We start from the raw sequence: 27,463 nt of genomic DNA, 5'->3' as shown, positions 1-27,463 counted from the left end.
TTGTATATATATACATCTACAAGCACGCCCCAGCCGCACTCACGAGGCCTGGAGAAGGGCCTTCAGTCGTCCATCTTTGGCATCAATCTGTCAAAATCAGCTTTTCGGTACAGACTGCTTGCTCCTTTCTGTACAACATGAATTAAATATATTATCTGTCTTTGTGCTGAGTCACAGGACATTCACAGTACAGTGGGGGAGGAAGGGAGGGACTTGTGGGGAGGCCAAGACCCTCCAGGGCTGCCCCTCGGGCTGAGGGGTCGGGCTGGGCAGGGGTCTTGTGTAGCAAGGCCGGGCCTGGCCTCCTCTTGGCCTTGCCATTCGCGATTCGGCCAAGTGTTGAGGAGACCTTGGGGATACAACAGGCGTGCTCTGAAGGGGTGGTGAGGGCGCCTCCTTTGGGGCTGCGGCCCCTCATACTCCCAGCCTCTCAGGATCAAAGCCTGTGTGTTCTATCCCACCTTCCTCCACCTCAGACCGTGGCATTTACACCCTACCCTCTGGGGAGAGGGGTGGGCAGAGGTATGGGGAGGCGGTGCCAGGATTGGGTGGAGCATGGATAGGGACACAGGGGTGGCAAGGAGGGAACGGGGTGGGGGGGGGGCAGGGGCTGTGCTAGCCCCAAGGAGCCGAGGCCGGCCTGGCACCAGTGTCAGGGTGACCTTGCATATCTGCGTGTCACCCCCAGGACCCTGGCCCAGGGCCGGCTGATCAGCGCCCGGGCTCGATAAGCAGGAACCGCTCTCGGGAAAGGGTGGACAGGCAGGAGCTTGGGTCAGAGCTCCAAGGGCAGTGAGTGCTCTACCACCTGCCAATTTAAGGCAATCCCGTTCAGACCAGGAAGAGGGGTGGGAGCCAGCTGAGGTGACAGAGTGAAGCTGGTGGTACCAGGCCACCTCTGGACTCAGCTGGACTCCAGCAGCATATGGGGCCTCTGGCCAGGAGAGGGGATGGGAACATGATGAGGGTGTGCAGAAGGGGGGGTGGGCTGCTATTCTCTCTGTTGCTCCCGGGACACCCTCCCTTCGAGTGGCGGGGGGGGGGGGGGGGTGGGCGTTGGCACACACATTGGCACGCAGGACTCCAGGGTCCTAGACAGGGTGCCGTGCCGCTTCCTGATCTCAGAGGGGAAGAGGGTGAGTGAAGTGTGGGCAGGGGTGGGGGGGCACGGTGCTGCCCATGTCCTGGGCACGGTGCTCAGTCTGGCCCCTGGAGTCTCCCGCCTGTGTGGGTCCCACGCTGGTGCCCGAGCACTTCAGGGTGAGACAGGGTCTGAGGTCCCTCCCCGCCCCCTCGTCTCCTCCTAGGACAGCGGCTCCCGCCCCGGCTCCAGGGCCGGTGACAGACGGTGTGGTGTGTAGGTGAAGGCTGCAGGGGAGGCATGTGGGAAGCAGGAAGAGGAAACAGCCATGGCCAGAGGTCTTCTGGGCCAGCCATCAGCCCTTGCTCCTCAGTCCTGCTGGGGCCACGCAGGCCCCGTCCTGCCTGTGGTTGTGCTCACTGTGACCTCTCGTCTCTCGGGCCGCAGCAGGGGGGTCACGGCTCAGAAGATGCTCTGCCTCCGGCTCTTCCCTCGTCCTGGACAACAGAGGGGAGAGGTGGGGCTGCAGAGAGGGGCCTGGGCAGAAGGGGGCCTGAGATCGGGAGGGACGGCCGTGCTCCGGTGCCACTCTGACAGAGCCAGCAAAAGTATGGTCTCAGAAGCCAGCAGGTCCTGGGTTCAAATCCCATCTCTGTTACTTGCTAGCCGCATGAAACTGTGACTTAACCTCCCCTATGCCTCAGATTCGGTGATTATGGGATTATTCAGCATTAATAGTACCTACTTCAGGGCACCTGGCTGGCTCAGTTGGGAGAGCCTGTGATGCTTGATCTTGGGGTCGTGAGTTTGAGCCCCACGCTGGGTGTAGAGATTACTTAAGAAAATACATATATATACACACACAAGCACCAGCTATAAGGGGTGTTTTAGGATAGACTGGAATAACGCACCTGTCACCCCCTCAGCTGTCCTAGAGACATGGTATGGAGGTGACAGTATTCAGAGTGTGAATGTACCAGAGAGAGCACGCACCTTCATCAGGGCTTTGTCAGTGCTGTGTCTGGGGTGGGAGTTGACAAGGGACACCCTGGAGGAGGAAGCCTGGGCAGGAGATAGGGAAGCCAGCCCCTTCCCCGCTCCCCACGGGTTCCCCGAAGTAAGGCCCATGTTGCGGAGGCCATGCTGATTTCCCTGCTGCAGGAGGGGCTGGTGGGCCCCATCTCTGTTCTTCCGGAGGGAGGAGCAGCCTGCCTGGTCTACTCCAATAAGGGGAGTGGTGGGGGAGCCCCTACCTGGCTGCTGAAAGGCCAGGCCCCGGTAGCCCGGGTCCTTCTGGAGCTGAATCTCCTTCAGGGAGAAGATGGAGGCAGCTGTGACGAAGGAGGGAAAAAGCAGGGAGAGAGCTGGGTAGGGGCGACCTGCTCCTGGAGCCCATGGCCCCCCACACCTCCTGGCTGGGGAACCCCTTCATTCAGGACTGGGCCTTTCAGGCGGTGTCTTAGATCCCACAGTTTCTCCCCTTAGTGTCGGACAAGAACCCAAGGAAGGGAAGCCCCGGGCCCAAGGCTGCTCGGCTAGACTGGGACCTGTGGCCTCTTTGCTCCAGCTCTTCCGCCCACACCTGCTGCCCCTTCTTTGGTTCTGGGGTGACCCTGGTCCCCCTCCCCCAGCCTCCCCCAGACACTCACTATCTTCGAGCTGGTGCACACGCTCCCCCAGAGACCGGAAGTAGGGGTGGCTCAGGGCAGCCTCTGCTGACATGCGACTCTTGGATTCATACTGAAAGGCAGAGGGTAGGCTATTGGGCCCTGGCTGGGGACTCTGGGCACCCCTCTGGGCAGGGCAACTACTGCACTAAATTAGGTGGCCAGGATGCAAGGGGCCGCAGTCTAACCCAGGAGCCCCCGGGGTCAGCCGCCAGCCGCCAGCCTCCAACTCCAAGCCAGTCCTAGGTCTCCACTCTTAGGGTCTCCAACTACCAAGAGAAAGACAGAAACGGGACTTCCAGAGAGTGACCTCCTCTTGGGATGGAAACACAGACGCTAAAGCAACCATGACCACAACATCAATAATAGAAATATTAACATGTGATACCACCAACTACCCTTCACTGCGTATTTACTTCACGACAGGTACCATACTGTGTTCCGTGGTCTCAATTTGTCCTCGTGACCATCTTCAAAACTACGAATTATTAATTCCTCTTTGCAGTTGAGGAAAAGGAAGCCCAGAAAAGTTCTAGAACTTGCCCACGGCTACACTGCTAGTAGGTGGGTCTGAACTGAGGTTCGAGTTCAGAGCACGCCCACTCCCAAGTCCCTCTTGGGCCTGGGTTGGGGCGACAGGGTGGAAGATGGGGGAGACGCCTGAGCTCTGGCGGAGGGCCCACGTGGGGCATGGGGGTTCGGCGCTATTTGGCTGCCTGGGCCCGGCCAGGCGCACACTCACCAGGAGGAGGCTGGTCAGGAGGTGGATGCCTTCGGTGTCCAACCTGCACAAGAACGGAGCGGGCACAAGCCTGATCTGGGTGGGGGTGTGTGTGTGTGTGTGTGGCCACCTCCAGAAGGGACAGCCGGGACCACGAGCAGGCCAGGAGGTGTGGGGAGGCACGGCTACCTGGGAGCGTGACTGATGAGCGGCTGGGGGAGGTATCGTGGGAAGTTGTAGGCTCTGAACTCTGACAGGGCCAGCACACCGGGCCACGTCTCTTCCGTAGGGGTCCCTGGGGAGACGAGAGGGGGTGGGAAGGGCATGGTGAGGGGCCAGAGCCAAGGGCGGCTTGGAAAGGTGCAACGAAGGAGGCGGGGGCAGAGAATGGCCGAGGCCACAGGGGTGGCCGCCCGGTTGAGAGCGAGGGGGAGCCCCTCTTCCCAGTCCCTTTAGGCGCCTGGGCTGGACAGAGTCCTGGCGCCCCCTGGTGGCGAGAGGGAGGGAGCGGCCGGAGACTGACCGAGGAGTCGGAAGATGAGGTGTAGTTCCTCCTTGACCGTGGAGCCGGGGAAGAGGGGCCTCCCCGTGGCCATCTCGTAGTGGATGCAGCCCACGCCCCTGCGGGGAGCAATGGGCAGGGGCGGCGTCAGGCTGGGCCTCCTCGCATCTGCCCTTCCTAGGGCTGCTCCACCAGGGCACCAAGGATGCCCTGCCTGCCACGGTGGCTCGAATGGTCATGGCTCTGGGGTGGGCGGCCCGGGACACTGGAGGCTGGCACAGCCCAATCCGCCACCGTGGCCTCTCTCTGGGGCTTCTCTCGGCTCTCCCCTCACGCTGTGGAGTTTGCGGCTGCACCCATGTGGCATCCTTAAGCAGTGCTGTCTCAAGCTTTGTCCACGTGTGCCCCCACCGGAAGAGGAAAGTCCATAAATCCACTCTCCTGGGGAACCCCTGGCACAGAGCACAGTGGCCATTCATCGGAAACCTGTGTTTTAGCTTTAAAACTGGGCTGATTTTTCATTCGACCCCAAATCATACGCGTGTTAATTTTCCCACAAAAACAATATATCCTTTCCGAAATTTTCAGTAGAACCGATGCTTGGGGGAGATTCCTCACGTTTACTCTGGAAGGCCTCCCGTACCCTCTGGTCACCTCCTAGGGGTCCCTGGGGGCATATTTCAGAAGCATAGCCTTGGAGGGTCTGTTTAGAGCCAGGGGAACCCCGGGGTAGTCCAGGCTTAGTTTTTCGTATCCAGCTACTTCAGCAGGATGTCACATGGCTTCTAGTCAAAGGTTAGGCAGTTCTTTGCAGAGGGACTTGAGGCCGCAAAAGGGAATGTGGGGTGTGAATCCCCCCCTCACCTTGGCCCCACGGCACTCACTCACCACATATCGATGGGGGTGGAGTACTCTGTGGACCCCAACAGCACATCGGGGGGCCTGTACCACAGGGTCACCACCTCATTGGAGTAGGTCTTCGTGGGCACCGACTTGGCCCGCGCCAGGCCTGGGGACAGACATGTCACTGGATCTCCCTCCCCCACAGCCCCTGCCTCCCGAGGACACCGTGCCGGATCCCCCCTCGCCCTGCCGGGCCGTGGCCCTCACCGAAGTCAGCCAGCTTCAGCTCCCCCCTCTCGCTAATGAGCAGGTTCTGTGGTTTCAGGTCCCGGTGCAGGATCTTGCGGCGGTGGCAGTAGGCGAGGCCCCGGAGCAGCTGGAACATGAAAATCTGCGGGAGGAGGGGAAGCGGACGGTGAGTGAAGGACACAGCGTGTCCCACGTGGGAGACCCTGCGTCTCTGCCCCACGGTTCGGATGGGGATGGGGCAGGGACGGAGGGGCAGCGAGGTGTCTGGAGAAGAGCAACCTCGTGTTCTACCCACGCTGCTCCCCATCCTGGGCTCCGTCCGTCCCAGGGGATCGCATCCACAGAGGAGGGCATCGCATCCACAGAGGAGGGCATCAGGTGTGCTGGAGGCCAGAGAGTTCTCTGGCCTGGGAGCTGGGGGTGGGGGGTGGGGCACGAAGGGCCAGGAAGGGCCTGGGCGGGGAGGTGTGCCCTTGATTCTTTAACAATGACCAGAAGAGGTCACTCATCCTTTTATGCTTCTCCAGAAGCCTCCCTTTATCCATACACTCATTTGACGGATGGGAAAGTGGTGCTCGGAGCTGGCGAGGGGATTCTATGTCAACAGCTAGATGGTGGTAGAGGGTGTGTGTCTGCACTGGTGGGGTAGAGAAGGGTGCTTACCCCGAATGGCAGTGACCTTGCACACCCTCATACATTTGAAATTTTTTTTAATGTTCATTTATGTATTTTTTGAGAGAAAGAGACAGAACGTGACAGGGAGAGGGACAGAGAGAGGGAGACACAGAATCGGAAGCAGGCTCCAGGCTCCGAGCTGTCAGCACAGAGCCCGACGCGGGGCTCGAACCCACGGGCCGTGAGATCATGACCTGAGCTGAAGTCGGACGCTCAACTGACTGAGCCACCCAGGCGCCCCAACCCTCATACACTTGAAGGTCTGAGCAACCTCAGCAGCTGGGCCCCTATTGGTGAGCGTGGGTTCCCATGCTGGGCTTGAAAACAGGTGGGTGCCAAGATAGGGTGTCGGAGGGGAGGCGGCCCTCCTTGAGGCTCTCACCTTGACATTGTGCATGCTCATGAGGTTTCCACAGTGGTCCAGATACTGCTTCAGGTCACTGTCCTGGAACACAGAGCCTGGCTCAGCCCTGACTTGTCCTGACCCCTGGCCGGAAGCCCCTCCCTGGGCAGAGCCCAAGCTCCGAGCTGCCCTTTAAGCCCCCCTGGCCCACTCCCGCATGGGAACATCTGAGAACCTGGTTCTAGAACAAGGCCTGGGCTGCCCCCTCCTGCTGTCCCCACCCCTACCACTGAAAGGAGAAGCCGCTAGCCCCAGCCCGACTCACCAGGTACTCAAACACCAGGGTGAGAGACCGCTCCGTGTGGATGAGGTCATGCAGCGTCACAATATTGGCATGCTTTAGATTCTTCAGAAGAGACACTGTGGGGTGACAGGCCCACCTGGGTCCCTGGGGCCCCACAAACCCCTCATTCCCTCTTTTCCCGCAATCAGCCTCGGGACCCACCCCCCCCCCCCCCCCCCCCGCCAGCAATGACCCTCTGTCCCCAAGCTCCCACTGGGAATCAGGTCAATGAAGCCCTCCTCCCCGGAGCCCTCAGGAGCGCAGGACCCTAGGACGTTGTACCCTCTCGGATGGCGGTGCAAGGCGCCCCCTCCTCATGCTCCAGCCGGATCTCCTTCAGGGCCACGAGGTTCTCTGTCAGTTTGCTGCGCCCCTTGAAGACTGTGGCATAGGTACCCTGGGGACAAGAACCCCAGCCGCACCAGCCACGCTCAGGGCCCACAGTCCTCTGTCCAGCACCCTCCCCCTCGTGCCTCCGCTTGGGCTGGGCCCTTCGTCCCTCCTCTCCTTTCACTGCTATTCTCTGTTTCCTCCGAGGGCCACCTCTCTATGACTTTCTCCCTCCCTCCTCCCTGTTCAGGATGCACTGTCCTCCCCCGAGGCCCCCAGTAGGCGAGGTGCCCTTCTATTCTAACACCAGTTTTGCCCTTCCTCGTGTCGACGTTTACAGGTCGGTCTCCTCTTTGGGTTCCGGGAGGGAGAGGGCTGTGTCTGTAGACCTCCGCCCACCCCAAGGCTCTGACACCAAACGCGGTAACAGAAACTGCGGACGGCACCCAGTGCTTACCGTGTGCCGGGCACTAAGTGTAAACACGAGCTTATTATAGTAACCTGTTCCGGCCTCAACAACCCTAGGCGGCAGAGCGATTGCATCTCCATTTCCAGAGGAAGAAACTAAGGCAGAGAGAGGTCATACGACCGGCCAAGGCGACAGAGCTAGCAAATGCTAGAGCAGGGATTTGAATCCAGAGAAGTACTTTCAGGCAAAAAAAAAAAAAAAAAAAAAAAAAGGGCTGGATTATGCCCAGAGCCCACGGGCCACTGTGTCCTCAATGTCCTCCAGGACCTGGGCCCCCCTCAATGCCTGCAAAAGGCTGGGCCAGACTGGCCGGCCAAAATGGTACGCCTCTGTGGGGCGGGGGCAATGAGAAGGCAGGGAGGGCAAGGAAGACGCTGACCCTGCTCTTGAGCGTCCTGCCCGGTCTCTTACCTCCCCCAGTTTGTCCAGTTTCACGTATGTTTCCAGTTTCCCAAAGCCGATATCTGACTGAGAGGGAGAGACACAGGGTCCTGTGAGCTTCAAGGCCCCAGTAGCCCCACATACATGACGCCCCCCCAACCAGCCTCCGGGAGGGAAGGGAATGAGACCCCCATTGGTGAGAGGGAAGAACAGAGGCTAGCGGGGAGGAGGGCAGCCACAAATCCTGCCTCTTGGCCCCTCCCCTCTATCCTTGTGATAAAGGAAGGAGCCTTGGAAGTAAGAGTTCCCTCCTCCCCTGGCAGTGGAGGGTGTGGAGCCAGGGCTGGGGCACATGGGACTGCCGCACACCTTCTCCCTGTCTGTCTCTGCCTTGCTCGGATGACCAGCTCCCCCTGGGCAGGAACTGTGCCTTTCAGGACCCAGTTCAGAACCCGCCTCCCCGGCAGCCTCTCTCATCGGCATACCTTCTCTAGCTCAGTGGTACCCAACCCTTAACGACAAGATTCCTGGACCCCACCACCCGGAATCTGATTCTGTAGGTATCTGGAGCAGGGACCAGAGTCCATGTTTTTTGCAAGATGCTCCCAAGGAAATGTGATAAGCGTCCGCGACTGGAAAGCACGGGCCAGCTGGTCTATGGATCTCACCCCAGTGGAGATCCTGGGGCCCAGAGAGGGCTGGGGGCTCAGCCCCAGGCCCGGCGGGACTCCTCTAGGGAAGGAATGTTGACCAAGTACAAGGTTTGTGAGTCTCCTGAGGCCAGCAGGTGGCGCTGGAGGCCCACAGACTACTGCAGGCCTCAGCTGGGACCCTCAAAATGAGGACTGATGTATCCAAGTTGGGGAGAGGATGGTCCACCCTGGTGACCTCTGACCCTTTTAGGACTCACCAGGGATGCTCGGCGGGACATGCGGCTGAGCGGTTTGGGCAGGTCTGGACTCTCCAGCTGTAGCTTCTGCAGGAATTCCTGGGGCAGGCGGATGTCCATGGGCAGAGAGAGCCTCTTACTGATGTCCTACGTGGCCGGGATGAGACAGGGACACTAGCATTTGCTCCAGGTTACCTCGTGCTGTGGGACCCTCGCCTTTCCCCCAGGGCCCGGCTTTCCTGTACAGCAATCCCAGCAGGGCCAAACCATGGACTGTGGCCCCAGGCTCACAGCTGCTTCAAAGATGTGCTCAGAGACATAGGTGAACACACAGGGGTTGCTGTGTGACCTTAGGAGGTCCCTTCCTCTCTCTGGGCTGCAGTATAACCATCTACGGAATGAGGTTCCTACAGACGCTGTGATTCTGTAAGCCTGTTTTTCATTTACTTGGGCACATGCATACGGGTCACAAGAACAATAATCAAATTGTCCAGCCCTTGCCATGTACCGGGACTGTTCTATGCACTTGGTATATATTAACTTGCCTAATCTCCACGATGGCCATTTTGACACAAGGAGACTGGTATGCAGTGCTTGAGAAACTTGCTCAAGGTCGCAGAGCTGAATAGTGGCGGAGCTGGGATTTGAACCCATGAAGTCTGGCTCCCACGCAACCACCCTCCTTGGGCATACGCTGTAGACGCGTCTGTCACCTGCACAGGGCAGAGCCCTGGGCCCCTCACCTCCATGGAGAAGCGGCGCTGATTCTGCCGCCGGTACTGCATGCCCGGGGACAGCTGCCCAGGGTCCTCCCCGCTGTCTGTCGGGGAGAAGGTGCTGGACGCCGGCTGGGGGTCTCTGCCGAGAGGACTGAGCTGCAGGTCTGAGAGCAGAGGCATGAGTTGCCCACCCCGGCCCTCTGCCCCGGAGGGAGGGGAGGGGTGGGGAGGGGAGTCTGCTGCCCCACCTCTGTCCTTCCCCAGCAGTGAGGGCGTGGTCAGGACGGGCCAGGAGGGGCCGTGGGGGAGCATCAAGGATGGGGCGGGGGTGGGGGGGCAGACACCTCACCCTCATTGCGCCGGTTGTGGAGCTGGTTGAACTGCTCTGTGAACTCGGTCAAGGACTCCTCGATGGTCTCTGTGCGGGGCACGGATAAGGAAAGACGACGCTTAAAGTTCTTCATCTTGTTCATGGTCAGCAGGGACCAGGCAGCAGGGCCTAAGACGGGAGAGGGGAGAAGGGCAGGTGAGGACACGGCACCGGGTCCGTGCTGACACCAGATGTGAATTCTGGGTCTTGGTCTCCGTCTGCCCCTCGAGCTCTGGGGCCCTGCATCCAGAAGCTGGGGTTGCATCTTCTTAACCAAAGTTCGAGCCCCCAGAGGGGAGGACCTAGCAGCCCTCTTCCTCCCTGCGAATCTCGTTCCCCCAGGATCCCCTGCCCCCCGGGGGAGATGGTCACACCATGAATCAATCAGTATAGCAAAGTACTGCTCATAATAGCCGCACGATGTGCCAGCAGGACCCTGGGGGCCTCACCGGGGCCAGATGGTAACCTTTTAGCTGCTGGAGGTCTAGAAGGTTCTCAAAAGAGGCCTCGAGTGGCAGCAAGGGGACCAGAACTCGGTGACGCTCAGGCCAAATAGCTCTTTACCAACTTGTATGTGAGAGCCTGAGTATGCGAACAGCCAGTAAGCCTTGCTGATTGACGCCCACAAGCTGAACATCAGCTCTGCCTACAGCTTTGTGACAGAATCTGGCCCCAACTCCCATTTCATCGTGCTACTGACACCTGGAGGTCCCTCTCTGGCTTGTCCTAGGTCCCTGGGAGACAGGAGAAGAGAAGGAAGGGACAAGGGAGGGGACATATGCATCTGAGCGGGCCTGGCCCCATCTCTCCAGCTGGAGGGAGGTCAGGAGCAGCTGAAGGTCTCAGGGGAAACACAGAAGTTTGCCGGAAAAAGAGGGCCCCAGGGACGGGAGGCTGGGCCCGTCCCTCGGCAGAGCCCCGAGGGCGGCAGGGTGTCCACTGCAGAGAACACAATGGGGGAAGAGGGTGGGCTGCTAGGCTCACCCCCAAGGCCCCTGTCCCAACCAGAAAGGGTTCCCTCCTTGTGGCTCCCCAGCCCTCCTGCCCTCTGAGTGAGGGGACACCCCCAGCCACCCAGTAAGACTGCTTCTTCCTACAGACACTTTCTTCTCTATCCTGCCCTGAAAACCAGAGCAGGGCTGGCCCACCTCGCTTCCCCAAATCACCCCCTCCCTGCTCTCCTCCATGATTTCATAAGCTCTCGGTGTGGCTGCCCTCATCCCGCTCTGCCCACACCTCCCTCAGCTGCAGGGGGACTGAGAGGCCTCACAAGGGCCCCACTGACGCCTGCCAAGAAGACACCCAGGGCCAGTCCTGTGATGGGAGGGGGGCACCCTGCACCCTCTCCCAGCTTTTACCCAAGCACCAGGCACAGCCCATCCCCAGGGGATGCTCTCCGCCCCGTCACTAGCCAGTACCCCATTGCCGAGGCAACCAGACCCCTCCGGAATCCTCCCGGTTTAAGGGATTATGGGTCAGTAACATGTTTGCTTTGCTTAATGATCATCCTCTGTCCTCAGCCAGCCTGGAAAGGGTCCCTTCCCTGGGCCTGCTGGCTCCTAGCTGCCCCCAAATGCACCTGAGTCGTGGCCCTGCAGCAACCCTGAGCCCAGAGACTGAGGGTGGCCAGGCCCTCTTTCTTCAGGCCGGCAGGTCTCAGCGTAGAGGTCTCAGGTCTGCGCTGCCTACCGAGCCCATCTCTGTCAGCGGGTCCTGGAGGCTCACTTAGTTCAGTGAGGACTGAGCAAATGAGGACTGAGCACCTACTGTGTCCAGGCATTGTGCTAAGGCACGGGGGTCACGATGGCGAGTAAAGCGCGGCCTGTGTTCTCAAGGAACTCGGGCTGGTGACACCTTTGATGAGAAGGTATCAGAAGCTCTTCTACCAGCTTCCTTGGCAAAGCCCAGCAGGCTTGGACTTTCCCGGTTCTCCATCCCTAAGCTCATTCCCGCCAGCCAACCTCAGCCACTCCTCCATGGCTCTTTGCCATCTCGGGCCTGCCTTCTTCTGCTTTTTAAAAAAAATATATATATTTTTATGTTTATTTACTTTTTTTGAGAGAGAGACAGAGACAGAGCGTGAGCAGGGGAGGGGCAGGGAGACAGGGAGACACAGGATCCGAAGCGGGCTCCAGGCTCCGAGCCGTCAGCACAGAGCCCGATGCGGCACTCAAACCCACGAACTGTGAGATCATGACCTGAGCCGAAGTCGGATGCTCAACCGACTGAGCCACCCAGGCGCCCCGACAAGACTAATTTTTAAAAATCAACGTCAAAAGCTCATTCTGATTAGTTTACAAAGAATAACATTAAGGACGGACCAATGTATTTTCTAATTACATATGTTCTATTAAAATCTGTCATCATAGGGGCGCCTGGGTGGCACAGTCGGTTGAGCGTCCGACTTCAGCCAGGTCATGATCTCGCGGTCCGTGAGTTCGAGCCCCGCGTCGGGCTCTGGGCTGATGGCTCGGAGCCTGGAGCCTGTTTCCGATTCTGTGTCTCCCTCTCTCTCTGCCCCTCCCCCGTTCATGCTCTGTCTCTCTCTGTCCCAAAAATAGATAAACGTTGAAAAAAAAAATTTTAAATCTGTCATCATAGAATAAATGCACAAAGGAATTTAGTCCATTGAGGCAGAGCTAAACTCCGTATTTTAATCCAGATTCTTACACTTTCTAGGTTATCAACACATTAACATAAAACTATAGTGCAAAATTTTAAGGATCCGAACAAAGAATTTATCTTAGTTTTAAGGCAAGTCAGAAAAATTTTCAGTTGAGCAGCACAAGACTTATCAACCTTAATAAAAATTTAAGTAACGCACATATGAAATACAACATAAAAAGACTACTTTTTCATGGCATTAACAGTTTTCTGTCAGTATGATGTCCTTAAGACACCTGCACAAAGTGGCAGAACTGGGCACACCATAATCATCGTAAGTCCCCATCTATAAATTTAAAAACAAGCAGAGTTACATATGTGAGTCCCTCAGTGGAGTCCAATGACCACTCACTGATGGGTGTCTATCAGGAAAGGTTTTGGTTTTTTGTTTATTTATTTTTGAGACAGAGAGAGACAGCACAAGAGGGCAAAGGGCAGAGAGAGAGGGAGACACAGGATCCGAAGCAGGCTCCAGGGTCCGAGCTGTCAGCACAGAGCCCGACGCGGGGTTTGAACCCACGAAGCGTGAGATCATGACCTGAACCGAAGTCGATGCTCAACCGGTGGAGCCCCCCCGGGGCGCCCCTGGTGCCTTCTGTAGGACTCACAGACGGGAAGCTCCCAGAGGGCAGCCACCCCACTTCACGCTGTAGTGGCAGCCAGCTGAGGGCGAGGGGGTGTCCCGTGATAGAAGTTTCGTGAGAGCGGCGGCATATGGGTTCCGGGGACAAGAAGATCTAGACGCGTCCTACCTGTGGCCTCCCATTCCCAAGCAGGACAGGAGAGCGGAGATGTCCCCACCGTACAGGTCCATTGTTTACCAAGCGGGCTGAACATTAGCAGCACCAAGGGAGTATTTTTAAAAACTCAGATTCCTGGGTCTCACCCTCAGAGTCTGGAACAGAGAATGGGGACTGGGAAAACGATTTTTTTTTTTTTTTTTTTAAAGAAGCATCCCCAGTGCTCTGGACACGGAGCCATGGTGAAAAGCATCCGATGTCCAGGTAAGGGATGGTAGTTCACCCCGGTTTCCAGCTTCTGTGCTGATGGGGAATCCTCAGAGCTGGGGAGGTGCAGGAGGGCAGAAGGAAGGCATGCCGAGTAAAGCAGCAGACCCCCCACCCCTCCCTGCCAACCACCACCGCACAGAAGGGAGAGGAATGTCTGCCCTGCAGACTGATGCCCCAGGCTTGGTCATCGTTATCCTAGGGCCTCGCGGCAGTGGAGGGAGGGCAGTCACTTGGCTCCTTGAGGTCTGAGCTCTGCCAAGAGGGACTAGTCACGCCCCCTCCTAAAAACAGGGCTCCCCCATAAAGCCGTCCTGCAGTCTGGGATTTATGGGATGGCATGCTGGGTTTGTGTTCGGGAATCCACCAGTAGCTGCCATAAATCTTATGCCCTTGCTCTTGTCTGTAGGGAAGGGGGGCTCATTAAAGGCCTTCGGGGAGGGAGGCCCCCAATTTCTGCAAGACTTGCACCTGCTCCTGCTCTCCCCTCACTTTAGTTAGGAGCCAGGAGCCACCGGCTTGGGTCTAGGGTGGGGTGGAGGGTGGGGTGGGAGCTGGAAGGAGGGTGAAGCAGAGGACGGCTTCTCAAGCAGGAATGCAGGGCCACGCGATGCGGAGGGACGGGGACCAGCTGTTCTCCACCCACTCGGGACCCAGAGGAAGTGATTGTCACTGTAGCAGGAGGGATAGAGGGCACATGTAAGGATGGACTTTCTGATGGTGACAGTGGAGCAGGCGGCAGGGGTGGTGGCCACAGCAGAGAGTGGACGTCTCTCTCTGCTGGGGACAATCGGGGCATTGAGCCGGACAGGGTCTTGGGTGTGACAGGGCAGACGGAGTGGTGAATAGTTAGTTGTTCCCCAGCTCAAGACATAAGATGCCTCTGTCGCTTTTCCCTTGAGAGAATCGGCTCTTCAGATTTGGGGGTCAAGGGGGAAGGGAGACAGGAAAAAGGCCTGTCACCTTGGTGCCGTCTGCCCCTCACCCCCATCTGGGGACAGAAGGGCTCAGTGTGACCCAGCCTGCGGCCGGCCCAAGGCCGGGCACAGTGTGGCCTTTGTCCCTGGGCCAGGGAGCCATCTGGGGCTGCCTTCGTGCAACTGGTGCCAGGGGAGGAGGGGGATGGGCGTGGGGGATGCTGGCCTGGCTGGGCTGTCTGGGGGGGGGGGGGGCATGTCGAAGCAGAAGGGCCCCCCTCAGGAACTGTGGGGTAGACCCTCCACAAGCAGATGCCCAACTAGGCCTTCCCTCCTGCACCCCCTGCCAGGGAAGCCTAAAGCTCTCAGCCTACCTGCTGTCACTTCCTCCCGGGCATACACCGGCCAGCCCGGAGCTTCCTGCTGGGGCCAGAGAAGCGGGCAGCACAGGAGGAACCGGCCGGTAGGAAACCGACACTTGCCCAGAGGCCACCATGCACCCAGTGATGAAGGGCTGAACTTCTGGAATGTCAGCCGCAGCACTTACAGATCCACCACTGCAACCCCCTTGCTGGCCCAGGCAGGGAGGACGCTGAGGCTCCAAGATGAGAGCTGACTTGCTCAAAATCATGCGGCAACTTCCTGGTCATTGCCGAGCGCACAGACTCCGTGACCACACGGCTCCTTGCTTCTCCTAAGGGGAGCTCTCCCCGCCCCACCCCTCCCTATGGACGAGGCTGTGAGTGCTGTTTCCTGTTCCGGGTCTCTCCCACCCCCGCCCCAAATTAAAAACCAAATTCAAATCCTGGTGTTACATTAGCAGGGCTGGATGGTGGCAGTGATGTTCTATGATCTCTCTTAGCTTTGGTTCCGGTCCTTCATTTGACAAGTATCTATTGAACAGCTACTACATGCCATGCCCTGTTGTAGACCCTGCGAATCCATTTATGAAAGAAACAGACATAGTTCCTGCCCTCATGGTACTTATATTTTAATGGTGGGGAGCAGCAGACAAGCAAACAAATACATAAATGCACAGGATGTTAGATGGCGACAAGTGCAATGGAGGAAAACAAAGTAGCAAAGAAGGATGGAGTGTGGGGGGGTGGGGTGTTGCAACCTGAAACAGGGTGGTCAGGAAGGTCTCCATGGGGAAGCGACACCTTAGGAAGAATTCCAAGAAGGTGTAGGCGAGGGAGTTAGTCATGCCGAACCTGGGGGGGAGCAGATCAGTGCGGAACAGGAGGTGCAAAGGTCCTGAGGCAGAAGTGTTAGTGTGCTCTACGAACAGCAGTGTGGTTGCAGAGGAGGCCATGGACGAGCACGGAGCAGATGGTGTTGGTCCCCACAGGGAACAGGAAGGTTCTGGCAGATGACTGACATGATCCCACTTAGATTTTAACAGGGTACCTCTGGCTGCTGTGTTGAGAACAGACCGTATGGGCAAGGAAGGAAGCGGGGAGCCTAGTCAGGAGGCTCCTGTAGAGATCCAGGTGACAGATGGTGGTGGCTGAGACCAGCATGGGAGCAGTGGAAGTGGTTGGCTTCTGGATATATCTTGCAGGTGGAGCCAAAGGGATTTACGGACGGATTTGTCCAGGGGGTGACAGAAGGGAGTCAAGCGGGACCCTGAAGGGCTCTGGCTGGAGCACGTGGAAGGATGGGGTGGCCATCGGTGCAGGTGAGCAAAGCTGGGATGGAGGTTCTGGAGGGAAGCCCAGGAACTGGGTTTGGGGCAAGTGTTGATGTCCAGTGGGCACCTGTGTGCAGGCACAGAGCACCCGGACACGGTGCAGCCCGCACAAGGAAGACACTAGGAGATGTCAGCTCTTCTCTGTCTTCTCTCAAGCCCCTGCTAAGATGCAAAGATGTGCCGGAAGAGAGGCCCCAGATCAAGCTCATCAGACACGTCCCTCGCACACCTCTTTACAGCCTGTGAAGGGCTCTGAGACCCCGGATGGAAGAGGGGCAGGAGGCAGGAGCCCGCCAGCTATCTGCAGGCCTGAATCCCCTGACAAAGAGGGAAAGGCCAGGCAGGCAGGGTCCCCCCCCCTCCCCCCACCCCTGCTCAGACTGATACAACTCTCCAAAGCCATGCAGGGCATGGCTCCTCAGAGGGGAGAAAGCTCCCACAGCAGGCCAGGCCGGTCCACAGGCCCTTTGCACAGGTAGTCCGGACACAGCCTGCTGCCCCCGACCCCAGGACAGTCTCTCCCAGCCCCTCCCGCCTACCACCTGCCGGGCCCTTACCGGGAAGCTATGGAGGCAGAGGAGGTTGGCAGAGCATCCAGGGAAGCTGGGTAGGAACGTCCACCTCACGGAAGTGATACTAACGTGGAAGGCAGGGGTCAGCTCCATCCCTTAACCTCCAGGGAGCCAGGCTTTGAGATTCCTCTCAGCAAACCCTTCCGAGAAGCCCTTTGCCTTCTCCCTAAATAAAGCCCCAATCTGCAGCCTGCACCCAAGGTCCTTCGATCCAGCCCCCTTGCTCCCCGGCTTTGCTCTCCCCGCTCCCCACAACCCTAGCTCGGCTCCAGCACCTGTACCCCCTGCACACGGTTCAGGCCTGGGGTCTTCCAAGGCTTCCCCGAACCGCTAGGGCCACCGGGCGGCCCTGTGATGGACACAGTCCGAGAACGCGCATAATCTCCCAGGGCCACAGTGAGGACTTTTCAAGTGCCTCTCCCACAAGGGTGCTCTGCTCTCTCTGCCCGGTGCCGGTGACATACAGCAGACAGGCACGTGGTGAGCACCTACTGGGTTCCAGGAACAAGTCAGATGCTTCTCCCAGCCCCTCTTCTGGTTTCGTCCCGTTTTCTTTTCTTTTTTAGATCCCTGTCTCGGTGGTCCCGGGGACAGGGCTCCAAGGACAAAACTCCCAACTGCCCACTTTCTGGAGCCCAGAGGGTCTGAGCCTCAGTCTCAAAGGCTGCCCACTGGCCAGGATCCTCAGGGCACCCTCTGCTGCTCGCTCCCTGCCCCCAATCCCGGTCACTCTGCCGCTTTGGGCGGGTTTCAAAAGAACAAGAGGCCACGGCCGAGCAAGTTTGCAGCCGTCATGAGCTGGGACTTCAGAGACATGCCCTGTTCCCAGTGAGAAGCGTGCCTCAGGGAGCCTTGCAGATATTACCTGTTCTGCCCTCCTCTGGCTGCCCCTGCCCTGCACAGCGTGGGGCTTCGGTTTCTCCAGCTTGTGACAAACCTCAAGCCCACCAGTCACCCCACGGCTGCCTGAAGTTGCTGCCACAGCAGAAGCCCCGGAGCCCCCATCACGGACCTCACCCCCGCCCCAGCTCCGGCCTGGATGGGAGGCTGGGAGCCTGGCGCATTCTGGGTGGCCAGCCTCGAGGAGGACAGATAGGCCCACAGCCGCCCTGCCAGTGAACAGACGCTGCCCGCAGCCTCTGTTTGGAATGCAGGAAGCAGGCGGGGAAGGCCTTCCGGGAGCCAGCCGAGCTGACCCGCAGGAAGCATGGTCAGGAGGTGAAGTGTCTGGGGCTCAGGGGGGCCTCTGCTCTCTGGACAGATGCACCATTTACCCCTGCAGGGTCCCACCTGATGGAACTGTCCTAGAGTGAGGGCCACATGCTGTCCAGGCCTGCTCTCCGAAATTCTCTGCTGCTCGGAGTATGGAAGAAACCCCAGCTCTCCCACCTACCAGCACCGTGACCTGGGAAGACCCCCCCCATGCCTCAGTTTCCTTGTCCGCTAAGTGGAGAGAATACCTAATCCCCGATCCAACCGCCAAGAAGCTTGCCAGACTTAACTTTCTTGGCTACTTTCTGACAATATCACTCTCCTCTTTAAAATCCTTCAAAATAACATTGCCCTCAGACAAAAGTCCAAACTCCAGGGCCCAGCCAACTAGGCCTCTTGTGTTTTGATCTGTCTCCTTCTGGAGTCTCGGCTCTCACCCCTCCCTGGAGGGTTATGGAGTTAACCCCCCATATGGAGGGTTGGTAAGACTGCTTCTCAACTCCAGTGTTGCTTTCCCTGGAAAGTCACATGTGACCGCACCTCCTTCCTTTAGGTAAAATGGGATGCTTCCTCCTTGTCGCTCCCATTCCAGCCTGTGAATATCTGTCCTTAGACTGTGATGTCCTTCGGGACAAGAGCAGGGGCTCTGTGAGCTGTTTTCCCAGCATCTTACACAGCGTAAGGAACCTACAAGGTGCTCAGTCCGTGTTCGTGGAGTGAATGAGCCCATCGGGCCACTGCACCCCAATGGCCTGTTTCAAGCTCTTCCCTCTGCAGCTATAATGGGGACGAGGCCCATTGTCCTCCTTCCACCCCCCAAGGTCCCCTTGAACCTCCAGGGTGCTCTCTCTGTGTGAGGCATATGTGATTCTCTTCCTACATCCAGCCCAACCAAGGCCCTGATTCTAAGTGGTTCTTCTCATCAGGCCAGCTCTACTCTAAGCAGGTAGGCCTCGAGCACAATGGGGGTGAGCCTGGCCCTGCCCTCCTTCTGGGCACACCAAAGCGAGCCCTTCGGCCCAATCAACCAGCCCTAGTCCCCCGGGACGTCGCTCCTCTTTGGTTCTCCTGACTCTCAGTGGGAACTGGAACACGGGCAGGACTGGTGGGCCAGGGACTAGGGAAAGCCAGGGAAACGCGCACATCTTCAAGGCCTGACAGAGGCGCAGACTCGTCCACGAGGCCCTCTGCGACGGTCCTCCCTTCTCCTCCAACCGGAAAGCCCACTGGCCCCAGCCTGCGGCATGCCAGCCGTCCCCAAGCAGAGCACTTGGCACCCTGTACTGTTCCTGTTCACCTGTCTGCTTCTCCAGTTTGCCTGTGAGTTGTTAGGGCAAGGACTGGGTCTGACTCGTCATTTCATCCCCGGGGCCTGGCACTGAGTGAGCCCTCAAACGATCAGTGAGGGAGTACCTGGAAGGTGTGAGTTCTGAGTTCTAGGGGCTGTTCAGAGACAAGAGAACAGCCAGGAACAGCCAGGAGACTGTCCGTTGCTCACTGGCCTCGAGGCCTCAGCTGTAACCGAACCTTCCTTCTCTGGCCCTCCACTGATGGCAGTGGTGGGGGCCAGGGGGCCACTGAGGCATGGGGGGAAGCTGCCTGCCCCACGACAACTCCCTCAGTGAGGTTTGCAGAGGTCTCTACTTGGGCTGATAACCCACCATGATGGCTAGACTGGTGATGGAGAAAGTCCTAAGTGGGGGGGGGGGGGGTTTCCAACCAAACACCATCGATTGGGGCCTACAGGGCTTGTGGGGAAGGGGGGATGACAGGGCCTGGACCCTCTTCATGGGTTCCCATCCCTCAGGGGCAGACTCCCAGTGCCTCACAGGTCAGGTGCATTATCCAGGATCAGACCTTGACCTTGACCCCTCCTGACCCCCTGACTGTCCACTTCTAGCCCCTCTGTGTGGGCCCCACGCCAACCCTGCTGATATTCACTCTCTGTTGCTCTCTTTGGCTTCTTACGGTTCAAGGAATGGAGGCTCATGTATCATCTTCTCGTATTTTCTTTTTGACCCTTTTTGAGACCCAGCTAAGTCTAGTCTGCAATCTTTAGGGAGGCTCTGAATTTGCAAGTGATACAATGGGACAAGGTGCCCTTCTGCCAGTTCTAGTCCTGGCAGAACATCCCAGACCAGAGGCTACAGCAAGGGGCAGTGTAGGCAAGACCTGTCCCCACATTGTCCTGCTTCGAGACCGGGCCCGCCTCCCCTGCCAGGTGAGAAGCCCGCTCCTTTCAGCAGGCTCCATTAAAGACCCTCAAGGATGGGGTGCCTGGGTGGCTCAGTCGGTTGAGCATCCAACTTCAGCTCAGGTCATGATCGCACGGTTTGTGGGTTCGAGCCCTGCGTCGGGCTCTGTGCTGACAGCTCGGAGCCTGGAGCCTGCTTCTGATTCTGTGTCCCCCTCTCTCTCTGCCCCTCCCCTGCTCATGCTCCGTCTCTCAAAAATAAATAAATGTAAATAAAATAAAATAAAGACCCTTAAGGAAGGTCCCTCAGCCACCTAGCCCAGCATTTTCATTTTTTTGTTGTTTTTGTTTTGTTTTTTTAGATTTAATTTTTAAGCAATCTCTATACTCAACATGGGGCTTGAACACACAACCCTGAGATCGAGAGTTGCATGCTCCACCGACTGGGCCAGGCGGCCCCAGTCTAGTGTTTTCAAAATCCCAAGGTCTGGAACCTTTCCTACAGTCCCAAAGGAAACAGCTCACACCTGTGTCCTCTGCGTTTGCTGAAGTTTAGAGGCCGGTGCCCACCAGCTTCCACACGATAAAAAGGAGGAGAAATAAGGCCTATCAAGTTCACCCACCCTGTCCCTCATCCACGGAAGAAGCCCAGCTTTCACGGTGGTCTGTCACGGGATCTTTGTTAACATCAAGCGCTAGCATCCCTGGGGACCTCTCAGTCTCAGGAGCAGGGAGGGCAGGAGGGGAGGCTTTCCCAGCATCTCTCGACTCCGTTCCTATTTATATTCCACTCCCAGTCGCGCCCCGGCCCCCCCACCCCCAGTCTGGCCCACATTCCAACAGGACCCCCGGCCAATGTTTCCCAACCTTTAGGGCAAGCTGGCCTCCTCACATTCAGCAGGGTTTCCCTCCCACCAGGCTGGGCCCAGGCGGCCCCCTCTGCCCAGACCTCCTCCCACCCCTCCCCGCTTCCAAGGCGCCCTCTGAACATCCCACAGTTGTTCAGCTTATCCTCTACATGCCCCCATCAGTGGCCCCTGCTGCCTGGAGCTCAGGCTCCCCCACTGGTTTCTCCTCGACACTAGCTCCTTCCACAAGTACCTGCTCCGGGCCAGGCACGGTCCCAGGCTCCACGCCCCGTCTTCCCCTCCCTCAGCCTCCTGGCTCTCCTCCTGCTTCTCTCTGCCCCTTGCGTCTGTCAGATTCACTTCCCTCTACCTGTCCCTCAGTGCCCGGGCTCCTCCGGCCCTCTGTTCTTCCCCTCCACACACTTTCCTGGTGACCTCATGCTCTCCCGTGGTGGAAACCACCAGCCACGTGCTGATGACTCCCAGACCCACAGCTCCGGCCCCAGCAAGCCCCAGAGCCTCAGTGCTACCTGTAGATCTGACCGCCTGCCGGGCCACCGCCGGCTGGATGTCCCCCCACCAGGGTCTGAAATACTAGAATAAACCTCACTGGGCCCGGATGTAGCAAATAGTTTGAGATGTGTTGTTAAGTGGAAAGGGCAGATGTATACCACTGGTAAAGCTGTGTGTGTGCTAGACAGGCACGTGTCATACGTATACACTTACACGTGTGGACTTGTAAATACGAACACTAGATACAGTCCAGAAAGATGCAGGTTAAAATGCTAACGGGAGTGAGCTCAGGGTCGCAGAATGGGGGTGACTGTCGCATCTTCTTTTTGCTTATTCGCATCTTCCAATACTTCCACAATGGCCATTCATTGCTTATGTTAAAAGAAGCAACACTTCTTTTAAAATAAAAAGAAAGTATTTTTAGATTGAGATTCCGAAACTGTTTAGTGCAAGCCTTGGGAGGGCTATAATTATCTGGAACAGGGATTGGCCAACTTTTTCTGTAAAAGGCCAGAGAGTCAATATTTTAAGCTTTGGGGGTCATATGGTCTCTGCGGCAGTCACACAACCCTCCCCCCCCCCGCCCCCGCCTTGTAGAAAAGTATCCAGAGATGGGGCGCCTGGGTGGCTCAGTCGTTTAAGTGTCCGACTTCAGCTCAGGTCATGATCTCACGGTTCGTGGGTCGGAGCCCCGCATCGGGCTCTGTGCTGACAACTCAGAGCCTGGAGCCTGCTTCAGATTCTGTGTCTCCCTCTCTCTCTGCCCCTCCCCTGGCTTGCGATCTGTCTCTCTCAAAAATAAATGTACATCTAAAAAAAAATTTTTTTTTAAATACCCAGAGACCAGATGTAACCAAGTGAGTGTGGCTGCATTCCAGTAAACTTTGACTCGTGGACAGTAAAACTTGAATTTTATATAAGTCTCCATGTCTTCGAATATTATTTTCTTCTTCTGACTCTTCCCCAACCATTTAAAACCGTAGAAACCATTCTTAGCTCACATGCCATACTGCAACAGGCTGGACCCGGCTGAGAGCCAAGTCCCTTGTCCCCGAGCGTCCAGTGCCTGTGTGACACTTGAATCCAGCACCCCCTGCTTTGAGAGTTTTTTTTTTCCCTCATTATCTGACTGTGGGGAGGCCTTCCAGGGTTTCCTGGTTCATCTGAGCCGTGGCAGGGACCAGGTCCGCAGGCCTCCACTGGGGAAGCCCCTGTCCGTGCTCCAGAGTTTAAAAGAACGGCAGAGAGAGTGTCCCTCCTGGAGTCTCAGAGTACAGCTCACCTGATCAGCACGACCGGCAAAAGCTGGAACCACAAACCAGCAGTCTTGCATGGAGCTTTAGAAATCCCTTGATCTGTGCCCTCATTTTTCAGGCGAAGGCAAGACTCAGGGGAATGGGCTGCCCAAGACCACTCAGGCTGAAGAGGCCGAGCTGAGACCAGAACTGAGGGCCTGTGACTGTAAGTGCAATGCCCTTTTTGCTCCCTCAGGGACCGCAAGGACCTGCCCAGAGATAGTTCTCTCCGCACAGGGCAATATCACCTAGACAATCATCAGCCCACCCAAGGACCCGCTTGCCTAGGGAAGAAGCCATGTCAGGTATGGCCTCAGCCCAGAACACGGCACCCAGCCCAGCCACATGGAGGGTACCCGCTGGGCTCCGTACCAGGAACAGGGAGGGGCTCTGGGACCCCTCGTCTGGCCTCATCCCAGAGGTGGTCTGGAGACCCAGCACAGCTGACGTTACGAGGGATACCCTCCGGCACAGGACCTACCTCCTACCTGCTTCCAGGCACCGAACCCTGCCACAGACACGGGGAAGGACCCAAACCGGTCACCCAGCAAGGGTCTCCTCTGCTGGATGGCTGGGGCCAGGGGAGAGAAGCAGCCCCGGTTCCTGAAGGGACCCCCAGAGGCAAGAAAGGGTGGGTTTCTTTAGGGAGGCAAGATGTAAGGACAGAAACCATTCTGGAGTTCTGCTGGAACTTACCACGATAACAATAAAAATGCAGAAGGTGCCTGGAATGAGGGAGGGTGGAAATGGCTTAGGAATACTGCCCTTCTGGATTTGAGGCCTAAGCCCTGGTTTCTACAGGGGCCATGCAGAGGCCAGGCTACCGAGAACTGCTACGTGTGTCCCAGTGACTCCGCTGGCCACCGCTCCTCGATGACGACACGAGGTGAGGCAAAAAGCTAGGAGTGCTGTGGCCACGACCTCACGGACATCCTCGTAACCACACGAAGTAATACTGTGACTCTCCCCGTTTTCTAAATGAGGAAACTGAACCTTGGGTGAACAAGTCCCTTCACCTAGACCCACCGCTCACTGAACAGCAGGGGCAGGATTTGAACGAACCTCAAAGTCTGTAAAATGCCCCCACCCATGCAGGACATTAGACGGGCACTTGTAAAGAACGAGTGAAGGCATCAGCCGTTACGGAGTCCTCTTGTCTGTCCCCGGCCCCCCCCGGCCCCCCCTAATTCCAGGGAAGACCTGAACGTCGGTAGGTGCGGTGGCAGCACAGGGTGAACCATCCGCGGTTCCAAGAAAGAGGCTCTCACCACCGTCCCTTCAGAAGTTCTGGCCAGTGTCTCCGCCACCAGGGTGCCCTGTCTCAGTGGGGACACTCATGCCTGCAGGGAGCTTCAGGACCCTTTTTGGTTGTAAGCTAAACCTCTTCCTTGCCTGCCCACCCCTCCCCCTCTGCAGACGAAACTGGGAAGATTTCAGAAGCAGATGGGCTCTCCTTCAGACAGGAGTTCTGGCTGAGATGCGCCTACAGCTTTCCTTCTTCCTTCATCTGCTGCCGCACCACTGGCCAGCTCCTGCTGGGCCCGGCCCCCAGCTCTGGGGCGACCCCCGGGACCCCAGCCCCCTGCCCCAACGGCCAGAAGCCCAGCCTCAGCGCTGGGTTCTGTGGGTGTGCACGCCGCTGTGGGGACCAGGACGAGACAAGACTAACCGTGGCGTGTTCCCACCCCCGGGAAATGGCAGAGTGCCCACTCAGCAGCTCACGCCAGGAGGGCAAAGGCAAAGGGTCCAGGGTGGGGGAGAGAAGGGGTTAGGGCAGGACACAGGGCTAGAGAAGAGAAATGTGACTTGTTCCCAACGAGGTAAAGCTGATCAGGTGAGTTTGGACCCAGGCCAGCCACTCCCTCATGGACAACAGAGCCAAACAGGGACCGTAATTAATTAAGTAGTGAGCAAGGGTCTCCTTACCCCAGGAAATGGAGGCCCCGCCAGAGGCCTGTCACAGCAGGAGGCTGTTGGTTTTCCAGCTTCCGGTGCCCCCCTCACTCATGCTGGGAACTAGAGGGCGGAGTCCCTACCACACAGACTCCTGGTCCCCTCCTGGCAGGTTTCCATCCAACCCTTTCCCAACCTGCAAGAGCAGAAACGATGTGCAGGGCCCAGCCTGCTGGAATTAGGAAAGCCTGCCTCAGTCTCTACCCCAGAGCCAGGCATGGTGTGATAACTAGGAAATTTCCTTCCCAAATAACCTTCCACGGTACAGCTAACAGTCATTTAACATCTGCTGCGTGCCAGGCACTAGGAGTTGTTTTATTTAACTCATGTGACAATCCTCCTTACGATGAGCCCCATTTCACAGATGAGGACACTGAGGCTGAGAGAAGCTCAGGAGTTTGCTGGGGAGAGGGGAGTCACACAGCTTGTATGTTCTGGAGCCGGAGTCCAACAAGACCCTGGGTTTGCCCTCCCGTGTAGGTCTCAAACTCAGGGAGGAAAGGAATCGGGAGGGATAGACGGACATGCCGGACAAAAATCCCAGACAGGGTGACCCCCGAAAGAAGAGGCATGGCTGGGGTAGCAGTTGAGAAGACAAGCCAGGCTCCACCCTACAGCATGGGGCGTGTTTGCCTGGGCCCGGCCGGCCGACGACAGAGTCTGGGTCTACAGAGAAAACAAGTACAGCCGTAAAGGCAGCTCCACGTCCCCTGGGCCCTGGGGGGTGGCTTCCAGGGCAGGCGGCTGGATCCCAGGAGATCTCAGACCAAGAACCCACTTGTTCCTCAGATCTGGTGCCTTCTCTCCTGCGACCCGTGGAGAAGCCTGGCTCTGCCTGGCACAGGACAAGCAGGGGGGCCTCATTTACTCGGAGCACCACACCCATCCTTCCTTCTCCTGAGGACTGACGTCAAACCAGAGAACCCCCAGAGTGGGCTGGGATCTCCCTTGATGGGGCAGGGACTGCGAGCAGGGAGCTCGGGGTCGGACGAAAGAAGGCTGGATCCCACTTATGCGGGCCTCTGGGAAAGTTGGCCCCTCAGACTCTCTGTTTCCTTGCCTGTAAAACAGGGCTAGTAATGCCTACTTTATAAAGCCGGGTAAGACACTGCTTGGCACCCAGTAGATAGTCTATAAATGGGAGCCATCAAGGCATTCAGAAATCGGATGTAACTACTGAAGTCTACTCTGGTTCCGGGAAGCCCCGTGAATATGGGAAGAACAAAGGCTCCAGGCTCCTGGAAGGGCATGGGCAGACAGCAGGGAGAGTCCCAGAACCCTAATGGGCGGTGAGGTTGCAGGGGTGGGGGGAGGTCTGCCTCACAGGTTCATCAGTCCAAACAGGAGGTGGCTGGGACAGAGTAATCCGAGACAGTAGCTTTGCTGTGGCAAGGTGACCCTCTCTCCAGACCGCCTTCAAGATGCAGACCCAAACCCAGAAGCCAGTGTTGCCTGGGCCCATCCTTGCCTCCCCTCCACCCTCAGCAATTTTCCAGCCCCCTCCCAAGGCCACACTAAAGGTAGGGGCTCTCCCAGGGCCGGCAGTGCCTGTCAGCCCGTCCTCCCAGCATCCTGGAGGCCTCTGCTCCCTCAGGCCAGCGTCCTGGAATGTGCCGTGTGCCCATGCCCAGTGGAAAACGCCACCGAACATGCTGTATCTCACAGGGTACTGACCAGGAGGGGCAAGCTGGTGTTGGTAGTGAGTCACAGCGCCCAGGCCGCAGCTGGGGAACTGCTGAGGGTTAGGCTGGGGGGAGGGAGGAGATTCGGGGGGAGCTGACCTCCCCCCACTCCTCACACCACCCTAACTTTGCAGGCCCCCCACCTTCCCCCCCCTCCTCCCCACCGCCTCCCTGTCAGGAAAGGGTTTGGAGAGCCTTAAAGAGGCCACTGGTGCCTAGGGGCGTGCTGACCCCACAGCACAGAAAATCAGTCACTGTCTCAACAGCCGGAGGCCCACAGGGCCTGCAGACAGCTCCAGGGAACCCCTGCCATGAACAGGGAGAGGGGAGAGGCTTCCAGCCCATTCCCGATTTCAGATCCCCGATCCTCTCCCTCCAACCCCCCCCCCCCCCATACAGCAGAATCCTCCAGCCACATAGCGCAACAGGCCGCCCGCCCTTCCCCACCGCTGTATTATTAACCCTTCGCCCACGACTGCTGCGGGGTGGGGGCCGCTGCCCCCGTGGTCTCCCTGGTGGGCAGAGAAGAGGCAGCAATCCCCAGAGGCCCCAATCCATCCCCCTCTCCCCAGCGCTGGAACCTGCAGGGCTTCGCGTGTCCTTCCACCTTCACCCCAGGGCTCTGGTCTCCCACCCTCCAGCCTGCCACTCTGGAAAGTTCACCGGAGCCCAGAAAGCCCTTCAAGGCGCGATCTGGCCCCACATTCGCGGGTTCTCCCGTCACCCGGAGACTCCTGACCCTTGCCCTTTCCAGAAGGAAGGGCGACTAGAAAGCGCCTGGTCGGAGCCTGGGTGGAAAACTTTGCTTCCTAGGGTTCTGACCGGAGCCCGGGGGCCAAAGTGAGTCCCGGCGGAGACTCCCTGGGTGGGGGGTGGGGGAAAGCTGCGGCTGCAAAATAGCGCACCTGGAACTTGGGAGGGGGCCGCACGGGGCATCACCCACCCCCAGCACACTGGCCCCTACGCCTCGTGATCTCCGATCTCCCCGCGGCGCTCCGGCATTTCCCTCCAACCTCTCGCCCCAGGGCAAAAGCAGACCGGCGCCTTTAAGAGCCGCTCCGCTTACCTTTGCTCGGTTTACCCGGCGCCGCGGTGCCCCCTCCTCCGACCGCCCCCTTCCTCCCCCGGCGCACCGCCCGCCCAGCTCTCCGGACACGGCGCGTCGCCCGCGGGACTCACCGCGCGTGTCCTGGGGGCCGCGGCGCGCCGGGTCCCGCCCGCGACGGCCGGGGTGCCGCGGGGCTGGGCTCCGTGCCCTGCGCCCTGCTGGGGTCCCTGCCCGGGCGCGGGGCTGCTTCCCCTGCTCCGGAAAGGTGAGCGGCTCCCCAGAG

At 58.3% G+C, this 27,463-nt stretch overlaps 1 protein-coding gene across 5 annotated transcripts; it reads right to left on the bottom strand.

The window, feature by feature from the left end:
- CDK18 (cyclin dependent kinase 18) lies at window positions 1-27,463 on the bottom strand. Of its 5 annotated transcripts, none has more exons than XM_047841506.1 (16): window positions 27,312-27,463; window positions 9,562-9,711; window positions 9,237-9,376; window positions 8,515-8,640; window positions 7,635-7,691; window positions 6,707-6,821; window positions 6,407-6,501; window positions 6,121-6,183; window positions 5,082-5,205; window positions 4,860-4,980; window positions 3,993-4,090; window positions 3,659-3,764; window positions 3,491-3,533; window positions 2,731-2,821; window positions 2,335-2,412; window positions 1-1,578 (listed from the first exon to the last, which is right to left on the bottom strand). In XM_047841506.1, exons 2-16 carry the CDS (start codon window positions 9,683-9,685, stop codon window positions 1,544-1,546), a joined length of 1,416 nt encoding a protein of 471 aa, XP_047697462.1. In that variant the 5' UTR covers window positions 9,686-9,711; window positions 27,312-27,463; the 3' UTR covers window positions 1-1,543. The 5 variants fall into 5 exon arrangements, with proteins under 5 accessions (XP_047697462.1, XP_047697459.1, XP_047697458.1 ...); XM_047841503.1 differs by lacking the exon at window positions 27,312-27,463 and adding an exon at window positions 27,038-27,144; XM_047841502.1 differs by lacking the exon at window positions 27,312-27,463 and adding an exon at window positions 14,718-14,908.

The sequence above is a fragment of the Prionailurus viverrinus genome, chromosome F1 (genome assembly GCF_022837055.1).
Source record: "Prionailurus viverrinus isolate Anna chromosome F1, UM_Priviv_1.0, whole genome shotgun sequence".
NCBI classification, from domain to species: domain Eukaryota; kingdom Metazoa; phylum Chordata; class Mammalia; order Carnivora; family Felidae; genus Prionailurus; species Prionailurus viverrinus.
Note: the sequence above shows the minus strand (reverse complement) of the source record. Positions and strands in the feature narration are given on the sequence as shown.